Here is a 12,223-nt window from a genome sequence, read left to right as displayed (position 1 = left end):
GCCGCAAAGCATCAAGGGAGGAAATTAAACTTTATCAAAGTCAACGGCAACTTTGCCTCTGAATTCGGTATAACCGTGATTTCACCTCAGATGACCTGCATTATGCTTACTTTCACGTGTGAGGTGTAATCTGTGAGAACTGGAAGAAATTCCGAATTGTAAATGTCAGCATAAACAACATCGTTGACTGTTTTGGAAGGAAAAGCAGCATGTTATTGCAAAATTAAATAAAAGCATAAGCAGCACGTTTTTTATGAGGAAGACCTTAAATATTGAAATCTCAACCTGGGGGCATCTAACCTGGGCTCTTGACCAAAGCCCCTGTGGGATCTCTTGTGGGGGCTACGTAACTAAGAGCTGCGAAGTGGTACCTTCTGGCGGGAGATAGCGTGTGAAGTGTGTCCGACAAGTAGGGAAGTGTTTATTTTCTGGCAGATAACGTAGAAACAACGATGGAAGCTGCTCCGATGTTTGAGTTGCTGCAGCTTTGCTGGCTTAGAGAAGAAAGCATAGAAGGCACATACCTACGTAGCTCCATCCCTGCGGGTCCCATCCCTGGGAGGGCAGAGCAGATTAATCTCTATCACGGTAGATCCCCACGTCCTGGGTTTCTTTCACAGGAATTATTCCGGGCTTGGGGAGCTGCGGGAGTCCTGGTGGGACTGTGGGCTGCCGGCAGCCCCAAGCCTCCTGCTACCGATACCTCCCCGCAGCCCGAAACGAAGGGCTTTGTTTGACGGAGCTTGGGAATACGTGGTTTAGAAAGCAATTCAGAAAAACATCCAGATCCCGTTATTACTTTCTGCACTCATATATTGCGATTGCTGGAGACGGAGCTATGTGGCTCGTCTAAGTGGACGTTTTAAATATTAACCCGTAGGCACTTCACGGCTTTGGTGCCATCCTGTTTGGTGGGCAGGTGCTTTACGGGACAATAAGAACATCTGCAATGGCAGAGGAGTTTAGAGTTACAGTGCAGGTTTCTAAATAGCCGCTGTCAGTTTGAGAGTAGGCTTCCATGTCAGCTAAATGTTAAACTGCTCTTTGTAATTATGAGCGTTCTTCTCTGGAGGACGTTTGCAATTAAATGAAAAGAGTGGGGTTTTTTTGCTTTGTGGTCAGTGTAGACTGAGCAGAAAGATAAACCTCCATCCCCACCTCAGGGACCCGGGAGCCTTGTGGCACACGCAGGAACGCTGCAGTAATTGTTTGCTGATGGGTTTAGCCACAGAGGAGAATGTCCGTTTCGGAATTCGTGCTTATTTCGTAATATTGGCAAGTCTTTATTTTTTTATTATTTTTTTTTTCCTGCAAGTGTGTGCTGTGAAGTTAATCAGGAGCGCCGCAAAGCAAAGTACTCTTCAGTCGCTAACCTCGTCCCTGCCTGCAAACCCCCTGCGTACGGGGCGCGTACCCGCGGTTCCCTGCGTGTTGGGCAGCAGTGGGCTGCGTTTGTTACCTGTGTAATTAATGGCTCAGTTGCGTCCAACCGTTCTTCCGTTTTCTTCTATTTGGACTTCCATTGCTTTTTTTATCAAGCATTGGAAGAGGCTGCCCAGGGCAGTGGTGGAGTCGCCATCCCTGGAGGTATCTCAAAGCTGGGCAGACGAGGTGCTGAGGGACGTGGGTTAGTGGTGGTTTGGGCAGTGTTGGGTTGATGGTTGGACTCGATGCTCTTAAAAGCCCCTTCCAACCTCAATGATTCCATATACACATTTCTATATATTTCCTTACATACGGCAAGTCCGATGGACTATTCCTAGAGCTTCCATTTTACTCAAGGTCTGTTGCAAACTGTGGTAACGTCATTAATTTTTTTATTTTTTTCTTTACATCTTCTTGCTGTGTGATTTTGATTGGCTTATTTTTATTTTCCGACAGGACTCGAGAAAGGAAGCCAGTACAGTTTCCAGGTGGCTGCCATGACAGTGAATGGGACAGGGCCCCCCTCGGACTGGTACACGGCGGAAACACCCGAGAACGATCTGGACGGTAAATTAATCTCTTTTAAAAGCTGTTATTTCCAAAAGCCTTTTAGCTGAGGGGTGTCACCGCAGTTGTCACCCAGGCCGAGGTTAGGGTGAGATGCCTGGGGTCCAGACACCCACCGACAGGTGTTTTCTTATCCTCCTGGATCCCACGTGCCTTGGGTTGTGTTCCTCTGTCATCACCAGGACCAAGGAGCCCAAAATTATTTTATTTGTCAAAATAATTCCCTGCCAGAATTTAGCTCCTCAGCATCGTGGCCATTTGCGATAATACGCCGAAGCGAATCTCTTAACTTCATCAATGATACACGTCATCAATCAAAGAAACGATGAAAACGACGCCGACAATCCTAACAATTCACTAAGCAAATATTCGCAGAGGTCAAATCCCGTTTCCCAGCCTTTATTTGCAGATGTCAGAAATGCAGGTTGGCAACGAAGCTGAGTTAATTAGTGGAAGATGATGGGATGCAGATACCTGAAAACCGTGGGCTGTATACATCAGCGCAGATGCTGACACAAAAGGGAAAGAAAAGACTGAAATGAAAGGGTTAGAGAAAATGCCTGGAATATTGGAAGTTGTAAAGGAAAAAAAGGAGAGCGATGGAAAAATCTACCTACAAAAATTAAATGGAGTGCAAATCAAATGGAACAAAGAACCTGACAGATGGAAGTTGCAGCAAAACTACAGACAAACCGTAAGAAGCAAATATGTAGTAGAAAGGAGAGGAACAGAAAAATAAAAGGAAACTGATGAAAATTGCTATGATTCTTAAAACAAAATAATCACCTGCAAAGGATCAAAGGCAAACTGCATGAAAGAATAAACAAATAATCCGTTTAAATGCACCATAGTACTTGATGTTGCCTTTCTTTTGACTGGCCGGATTTCCTTATGATCGCAAAATCAACCCTTGCAAATTGAAGAATCTCTGCCTTTCCCTATGTCCGAATGCGATTATCCAGCAGGCGGGGGGAGCGCCCGCAGTGCCCGGCGGGCGCGATGGGAGGAACCAGAGCAACCAGCACCTGTGGTTTCTCGTCAAGCTTTTAAAGAAGAGATGATGCTTCTAGCCGCGGTGTAACTCTGCCAACGGATCGCAGCACGCCGCGGTGCACCATGGTGTCTTGCTAATTACGCTTTGGCTAGACAGCGGTTTGAGCAGTGATGCTGTTAAGGTGTGAAAGCCGACTTTTCGCTCGCGAGAGGAACAGAGAAATTCTGAACACACCGCAGTACCGGAAAAAAAAAAAAAAAAGTAGTAAGTAACGCAACTGAGCACGTTTGTTTTGATTGGCATTTAGTACACGTGGCATTCCTTTGAAGTTTTTCCTGCCCAAATCCGCGCGTGCATGCGAAGATGTTGGAACTAGATGATCTTTAAGGTCCCTTCCAACCCGAACCATTCTACGATTCCATGTTAATCGCGTCGTCGTCGCAGGAGACACGCCGTGGAAGTGGGTCCATGGGAGTAAGTTCCAGCAAAGCCGTTTTGTCCGTGCATCGTATTTACATGCGTTTGTGGCGGTGATGAAATATCCTCGTGAATAGGACGCTGATGCTGGGAATGCAGCGTGGCGCGTACTAGATACTAATGCTCCGATAAACCCCGGGGAAAAAAAAAATTATCTGCTTATTACTGTGGTCCTGCAAGTGTTGGCTCACCTGGGGAGGGCTGGAGCTCAGGCTGGTGACCCCGGTCCCTCCCTGCTGCTACGGCTAATGCCCTTTCTCCTGCTTTCACTGGAAGCCTGGTTGGCACCAGCAACACGAAGACAAATAGTATCCCGGAGAACGGTGTCAGACTCCCGACGGATATTCATTTTAATTAGTGTGTTTTGTTGAAGTGATTAGAAATCCAAACATAGCTGCTTCTTCAGGGTTCCCTAGAAAGCTCGCGCGCCTTTGCTAACAGCTGGGAAGGTTTTAAATATTTATTTTAAGCCTGAAATTTTGTGCTTTAAAAAAGAAAAAGGAAGAAAGAAAAAAGAAAAAAAAAAAAGAAATCGAAAGCCGCGCTTTCCCCAAAGGGTGTGCTTTAAACAGCTTGAGCACGGATGCAAGACAATGGCTGATCAACTTTGCAAAGGTATCCTCCAGGAAAATGGGTTTAGGATGCTTGGTTCCTGATTACCGCGTGGAACAGATGGAAGCTGTTAGACATATTAGGTAGTGATAGAGTTTAGCTTCAGCTCTCAATTAGTGCTCTAAGAGCATGACAAGCTAGACCGCTATCATACTGTAATTCCTACCGAAAAGTGATGGGGGAAAGAGGGAAACAAAATGGGATGAGTAAAAATTACCCTGACTGTGTTAAATATACGTCTTTGAATGTCGAAGAAAATTGCCGAAGTGACCCAAAGGTAAAGCGTTTTTCAAGCGTGACAGTGGAATTGGGGAACTTTTAAGTAGCACCAAGTGCTGGATTCCCTGGATGGAAGACGTGGGCGCTCAGACCATCACGTAGAAACACAGCGCAGGCCTCGGAGGCGCGTGTGAGCAGATGTGGCATCCCGGGAGGAGATGTGACACCAGGCAGCGACACGGAGCTTCAGCTTCCATTTCCTGGGAACCTAATGGCCCGTAAGGGAAGGAGAGTAAGGAATGTTGTTCCAAGAAATCTGGTTTCGTGGGGAGGTCTCACCAGGAATTCTCCTCCTGCGTGCCAGATGCTCGTCTGTGGGGCTGGCTGCCATCCACAGCTCGTGTGTCTGAGCACGGCATTTGCTTGCAAGTACCCAAAGATGTCGCTACATGAGAGCAAGCGATAAACTCTTGGTGCAGTTAAGAAGAAAAACCATAAATTTTGGCCAATTTGGGACTTAGGATGAAGAACTCATTTGTTACTTCAGGCAGGAGAGCGGGATCTCAAGGTTGCTCCTCGCAAGTCATTCTGGCATCATGTTCAAACCCAGGAGAAACAAACATAAACATATTCGTCTGAAGCTGCAAGGAAATGGCCTGATAAAGACAGCAGAAATATGAGATAACGTGTTCCAATACGAGTTTTTCTCCTGGATATCTGAGCGCTGGGAGACTGAAGATCAGCGGGGCCATGCAAAGGTTGGATGGTCCAGTTTCCTGAAGAACTGATGGATTTAGATACTTGGCTGTATCTTGATATTTGGCAGAAGTCCTTACTTGGGAAAACGTGCTTTCTTGTGAAGACAACCAAAAAATACTTTGTTTGAGGGGGGGAAAAAGTAGTTGATTCTAGCACTTAACTTGGTCCTTTAGGATGTGAACTACGCAACGCAAATTCTCGACTTCACGGCTGTTTCAGAAGAAGAGAAATGGGGGGTTTCCCAGCAAACGGTTGAAAGTAAAGCTAATGAAAATAATTAAAATTGCTTTGGGCAGAAAGCTGAAGCAAAAAAACTGCGTCTTCAAAAAATACCTGTGTTTATGAAACGTCAGTATTGAAAGAATAGTTCCAAAATGGCGTTCACCCCAGCTTCGTTCGCAATTCACTTAGTTCACAAGAAGGCTACAAGAAGTTGAACCGCTTTTTGCTTTTTGAAACGAGAAGGGGTGATTTAGCTCGGAAATGCACGAGTCACGTATTTGAATTGTTTGAGATGTAGAATATAAAACGTTTGAATAAAGCAGTTTTAACCTAAACGGCTGCCTAGAGGTATCTGTGCTGCAGCTGAAATCCCCGTGTCGCGTCGGATGTAAAAATGAGCGTTTGAAGGCAATCGGATGATGCTCTGATCTCCTTTGCTGCCCGAGAATTGCTGCTTTTAGGAAGTTGGAGGAATCGCAGTGTCGCAACGTTATCCAGCTCCTCGTTTCAAGGCATTAAATGGTTATTTTATCTTTGGGGCTTGTAAGAAACGCTTCTGTCGTTTGTTTTTCAAACAGCGCTGTTGAGGAATAGCGGCTGGAGTAACTTTTGCTTCTGCGTTAAAGTTTGGGAGCGCAGCGGGGGTAAATGGCAACTTAACCTGACTTACAGCGGCACTGCTGGTGCAGTCGGTTTCTTCGTGTTGTGAGTAGCGATTTTTTTCAGTGAATTTTCTTCAAGCTTTCTCCAAGCCGCCTGCTTTGCAAATTTTAAGGAGCAGAACGCAAAGGACTTCTAAAGTGGCCGGGTGTTTCAGCCTGGTAATATGTGCTCACCGACAGGTTTTTCAGGGCGCTCTCATGTGTTCGGAAGAATTCATCTGAAAGCACGTAAAACGCCAAGGACGTACATATGGCACTGGGTATTGAAAAGTGTTAATTCTTCTTTTCATTGTCTTTTCCAAGGTTTACAGTGGGAATGCTTCACAACTGCCAAGTGTCTTTTGTTGGAGTTTACATCATTTTATATTGTTACTGCGGTGGTTTTTTCCTATCCCGTCCTTGTTGCCTTCCGTATAAGCTTTCGTCTATTATATTGCAAGCCTTTTTATTGGGGAAAAATAGTAACTTGTCTCTTTCTGCTCTCAAAAAGACAAGCTACTGTGCGGCTCCTCTGAAGAGACTTGTGATATGGTAGTTACCGCGTAAACTCAAACAAAAGGCATTTACTCATCTCACCTTTATAGTAAAATTAGGCTTGTAGGAGGCAAATAGACTCAGGGTGATTAATTACTCCCTGAAGTAATGAACTTTACCTGGGGAATACCTGTAAATAAAATACCTCATTCTGTTATTTCAGGTTTTTTTTAAAGCTGGTGTGTTTAAATTTTTAAAGCAGCTTCAAAGCAAGAGGCGCGTGTCCGAGAGTTAAAATTCACTCCTTGTTTTCGCGGGAAAGAGACAGGTTATCGCTAGAATATACTAGTATATCACTAACAAAGTAAAAAACCTTTTTCTTAAATAATCTGTGAGCGGAAAGATAACTCACAGGATCAGCTGCCAGGATCCTGCTGCGCTTGTAAGTAGGCCAGGGAAGAGAAGAGTTGTCCTACTGGAAATTCCTTTACAGGTCATCTTCCATTTTCCTGCGTCATTTTAAATCTCTGTTGCAGCCTTATGCTAAAGGTGGAGAGCGCTAGGAGATATTCCATTCAAAACGGGATGAGGCATATTGATGCTCTTGGAAGGGAAGGACGTAGCTCAGAAATGAAACTGCATGTGAGCTCTGCATGTAACCTGGTTGGGTTTTTCGTGCAAATATTTTAGTCTAAGCCCCAACCTTAGGAAGAGTAAGACTGAATGAGTAGCATATTAATTTATACTTCTTTTTTTTTCTTTCTTTTTTTTTTTTTTCTGCTTTTGAATCCCAGAATCTCAGGTTCCTGACCAGCCAAGCTCTCTTCACGTCAGGCCCTTGACGACAAGTATCGTCATGAGTTGGACTCCGCCGCTCAACCCGAACATCGTCGTCCGCGGGTACATCATCGGCTACGGCGTCGGCAGTCCCTATGCTGAGACTGTGCGGGTGGACAGTAAACAGCGCTATTATTCCATTGAAAATTTGGGTGAGTGGCTGTTCTCATTCATTTCATTCATTTCATTACGCTATTTTTGCGGGTTATTTTGCAGGCTGTCACTGGTGCTTCCTTTACGTGTTGCTGGCTTAGGCTGCTCCTGCCTTCCGCTTCACGTTTGGTCTTACCATCTGAACTCTGGACGCTCTCAAATACATCAAATCCTTTTGATCCGATGCTCATTTTCTTCAGTAGGTCTTATTAAGTCGTGTGCTTCTAATGCTGACTCCCGCTTGTGAGAGAGCTGGACTTAAAGATGGTTTTCCCCGGGCTGGCCCCCCCATGTTTGAATTTAATGGCAGTCGCAAACCTGCTGGTTTATGTCTGTCAAAATGGTGCCGAGAGAGAGGTGGCTATTCATTATTCATGGCACAGCCTCGATGACAGCTCATCTAAATTCGCAGCGTGGTACCGCAGGGGCCTGGATCCTTCCCGTGGTGATGGAGCGTTCTCCTAGCACTGGGAAAACGGTTCAAAGTTGAAAGGAAGTCAAAAAGTTTAATGGTTTCCTTCTTATTTCTTCTTTAGCGTTTTTATGCCGGGTAAAAACGGTAAGCTTTTCTGCTTAGTAATTTGGGAACGATCAGATGTTGCAGGGAGATCCGTTAACCGGGTGCATTAGGGGTGCGCAGCCAGATTAATTATCTCAACTCTGTAGGACCAAAACTTTCTGATATCTGCGGATACTTTCCTTTGGATTTTACAGCACCACGACACTGCATCCTCCAACCTTTTTGCTCTTTCCTCGGGGAAAGCTGGAGAGCAGAATAAACTCATTTTACTGTTCCTTCATCAAACAGCTTCTCTGCGGCCAGATGCGTATTTCGCCGTGGAGGTATTTGCAAAGAGCCGTGCGCAAACACTCCCAAATATTTTGTGGGTTCTACAGAAAAAGGCTGATTTGATAACGTTTCGCGCAAGTGTGAAGCTATTACGCAAAATGGAAAGATGTCTGACGGGCCTATGGAAGAAATTTTGTGGAATACAAAGATAAAAGCTGTTACTAATGAAATGTGTGTGCCTAATAACTAACGGTCAGGATTAAATGCGAAGTATTTTTGTTAATTCCAAAAGGGATTTAAATTCTCCCAAGATTATTTCGTTTCCTATCTTTAATGAGTTTTCAGTTGTCTTTCTGTTGAGCCCCAAGTACTAGAGAAGAAGATTGTATGGACAGAGCTATCAGGGCCAATGTGCTCTGGCGAAAGGTAAGGAGACGCCTGCACAGCTCCATTTGATAGAGTTCCGAACGGTCAGCTCGCACTAAAAGTGTCCGGATTAACAACTGGAGAAGTGTCTAGGGTTTTGTGAAGCTTTAGTGTTTGCTTTCCTTCGTGTATTAAATGACCAGTGAATACACTTGCTCATAGGACCTCCAGGAGCCGCTACCACTGTTTCGATCGTATCAAATATTTAGTTGCAAATAATTTGATCACTGAAATCAGGGTTGGATTTTTTTTGGTTTTTTTTTTTTTTTTTTTTTGCTGAACATTCTCTATTAGACTGAGGTTTCATGAAAGTCATTAAGTGTTCGACTGGAAAGTATCTCTTCGTTGTACGTTTTTTTTTTTTTTTGGTCTGATTGCAAATATTCAAAATGTGAGCAGCGCGATTTAATCGGCAGTGTCCGGATAAGCCGCCTGTGTCTGGTCTCTGACTGGGTAAGGATAGAAGCACTTTGGTCACAGATTCTGACACGTGCATGTTTTAAATTCAACTTCTGTGAACGTTCACGTGTACAACTTTGAAAATCAATTTCCATGAATAATTGCGCTAATTAAATTCCACCATTTAAATATCCACAGAAAATGAACCCCAGAGGGATGTGACCAAGGGCCCGGAGAAAGCTTTTAAAAAATTAGAACAGTTGCCAACACTTCCTACATTATTCACCCACTTTATTAGAAAGCATTACAAGAAAATTACGCAAAATGAGGAGACAAGACTTCTTTTCCTAATAAAAATACTGGTTTCAGTAAGGTTATGAATGAAAACGTGCTGCTGGCAGGAACGAGGCGGGGGGGAATATTTCCTAGATGTTGGATTCATCCCACCCGTCGTAGAATTTCCTACGAAACCTGTGCGTGAGGGGTAGACGCTACCTTAAATGTACCGTGCGGAAAGCGACAACGAAGTCTGAGGCCTAAATAAATGATGAACTTCAGTGAGTTTTCCCTCTCCCCTCCAAAGACCTCATCCCTTTTGATCCTCCTGGCTTTCAGCGCTCGCTTCCTCTTGGCTCCCCGGCTCTCCTTTGTCTCGTTAGCCAGCGCCTGCGGAGAGGTCGCCCCGCTTCCCCTCGATCCAGCCTCTGATGTATCTAGCTGAAAAAACGGGTTTTTGCAGCTTCCCGAGGTTCACCGCGGTGCTTCTTTTTATGGTTCCCTTTGTATGCCATTTTGAAGCACGCTGCAAACCTATGTATCATTTAGACTCCAGAGCGGTAGGTGCTTTCGTTAAAGAGCAATGGCGTTTGTTTGACATCAGCTGCTTTTCAGAAATCTGGCCTGACTCTCACTTACAGTCACCGTTTTCGCACAGAGACGCCCCAAACCCAATAATCCGGCTCCATGTCAGGCGTTATGTTACTTCTATAGGCTCGTGCTGTAGTCCTTGAGTTCTTTACTGTCATTTCTCTCAACTAAAACTAGTGCCCTGGCGGGTTGAACAGGGATGCGAAACACCCTGAGGCCATACGCGTGCGCATCCACGCATGCCATGATCTTCTTCTGGGGACAGTTTTCTCCTCTCTTTGTTCAGATCTGCACAAAAGCACCTCCTGGACGTCTTTCACAGAGACCTTGCAGTTGAGAGACTGAGAAGAGAGATGCACGTGGGTATTTAAAGCCGAAGCTAACAGCCCCCAGCCTGGCCCACTGGCTTTATTCCCTTCCCAGCGTCTGCGATGCGGTTGCCCTGGAAATTCCTGCCTTTGTGACAGAATCACGGAATGGTTTGTGTTGGAAGGGACCTTCAGGCCCAGCCAGTGCCACCCCCTGCCCTGGGCAGGGACACCTCCCACCAGCCCAGGTTGCTCCAAGCCCCGGCCAACCTGGCCTTGAACCCCTCCAGGGATGGGGCAGCCACAGCTTCTCTGGGCAACCTGGGCCAGGGGCTCACCACCCTCACAGCAAAGAATTTCTTCCTCAGATCTCATCTAATCCCCCCCCTCTTTCAGTGATCCCGCTTTGTCTGGCGGTTCCTGCCGTAGGTGTGCGATAGAGTTGCTGTAGCCGTTCCTGCTTGTTGGGTACGTAAGGCTGCAGTTCCTCACCCTATTTGTGCGGGTTTTGTTCCTCCTTCCCTAAATTTTTGCATCCGATGAATATGGATGGTTGGGTACGGTGTCTAGAATACCGTAGTTTGTTGTAATTTTCTGGTCTTGTGCTGAATTTTTTAATTCTAAAATCTAAGCCTAACTGACTCCCTGGTGTCGGAAAACAAAGTTGAGGCAGAGTCAGAAACAAACCGTAGCCCTCAGGATTGTTCATCTTTTCTGCAGCCAGGCTGTAGAGAAGATGGTAGCTTTACTTGTGATGGTGGTACGTCAGCGTTTGGTGGGGAAACCTTTGTGATAGGACAGATAAAATCTCTGACCTACACTCCTAACTGCTTATTTATTTTACGCAGCTTCAGAGGTTTACTTGACTCACCCGAGTTTGAGCCGTATCAGCCCGTGTTCCTCCTTCTAGTCCATCAAGCAGGAAAAGACAACAGCCAGGATACTTCAGCCCATTCAGGAGCTCCGTTGTCTGATTTTTTTTTTTCTCCCTGTTGACCCCGGTGGATGTCTGTAGTTGTAACTTAGCCGTGGTGTGCATTGGTACGCATCAGGATTCACCATTCCAGAGGTGATTACGAAGTTCCAAACGTCTTTGCACCTTTAGTGTGCTGCTAATGATCGACCAAAAATCCTTTCTGTGTAGCACTTAACTGGTTTTGGATGGAAGTCAGATAGCAACGTCTCTTTAGAAATCCTATTAGCCACTTCACTGCCCCTTCGTAATCCTAAATACTTTTTAAGCTCTGGTTAAAAACACAAGGCTTGGACGCGATGGACAATCTCCTTGAGTAGATCACCCGTAGGGGAAGGGTGGAGACCTACACGCTCACGGGGTGGCCTGCTTTTTAATTCCGTTCCTCTTGATAATGCAAGTGTAACACCACTATGCACAAGTCGTATGGCAGCTTTGCATCCCACTTGAGGTACTTAATTGATTCCTTCCTTCAAGCAAAACTTTTTTAATGAGTGAATCAGCCCGTACCCGAGCTTTTCCAGCCCTTGTCTGAGTAGTGCGCTTCAGCGACCGAATAAATCACTTCAAAACATGAAGAAAACTACTCAGTCTTTCATAATGGTGATGGAGAACTTTATTCCGTGTGATGATCATCTTGACTACAACTGTATAGAGGTAACACTTGTACTCTAGAATGAATTAAAGTGATTTTCTCCCGACTGAGTGGTCATATTGCCTTGGAGACACTCTCCACAGGTGCAGGAGAATATAAGAATATCCAGAGACTTCAGCTTTGTCAGTGAAGAATTTGTTGTATTTTCTTTCTGCGGTGTATGAAAGGTATTTGATACCAGTCTCATAAATTCCAGGAGCAAGCATCCCCTGCTCTCATTCAGCCTTTTCTTTGACAGAGAAATCAGCGCTTGACTGAGTCTCCAATGAATAATTCCAACGGGGAGACCTGTGAGCCACTTCGTCTTCCTTTGTTGTTTTTGGTTTGTTGTTTGGGGTTGTTTTAAAATATTTTTAAATTCTTTGCTTGGGATTATAAACGGCAAGGCTGTTGGCTGATTAACG

The 12,223-nt window shown here is 45.2% G+C and overlaps 1 protein-coding gene across 1 annotated transcript in view; it reads left to right on the top strand.

Moving 5' to 3' along the window:
• LOC128901974 (netrin receptor DCC) overlaps positions 1-12,223 on the top strand; it is a 583,836-nt gene that overhangs the window by 493,097 nt on the left and 78,516 nt on the right. The window contains exons 14-15 of the mRNA XM_054184191.1: positions 1,882-1,992; positions 7,206-7,400. Coding sequence (XP_054040166.1) covers positions 1,882-1,992; positions 7,206-7,400 — 306 coding nt within the window. The remainder of the gene's footprint in view (positions 1-1,881; positions 1,993-7,205; positions 7,401-12,223) is intronic.

Source organism: Rissa tridactyla, chromosome W (assembly GCF_028500815.1).
Source record: "Rissa tridactyla isolate bRisTri1 chromosome W, bRisTri1.patW.cur.20221130, whole genome shotgun sequence".
Classification (NCBI taxonomy): Eukaryota; Metazoa; Chordata; class Aves; order Charadriiformes; family Laridae; genus Rissa; species Rissa tridactyla.
The sequence above is the reverse complement of the archived record's forward strand: the minus strand, read 5'-3'. Positions and strand labels throughout refer to the sequence as shown.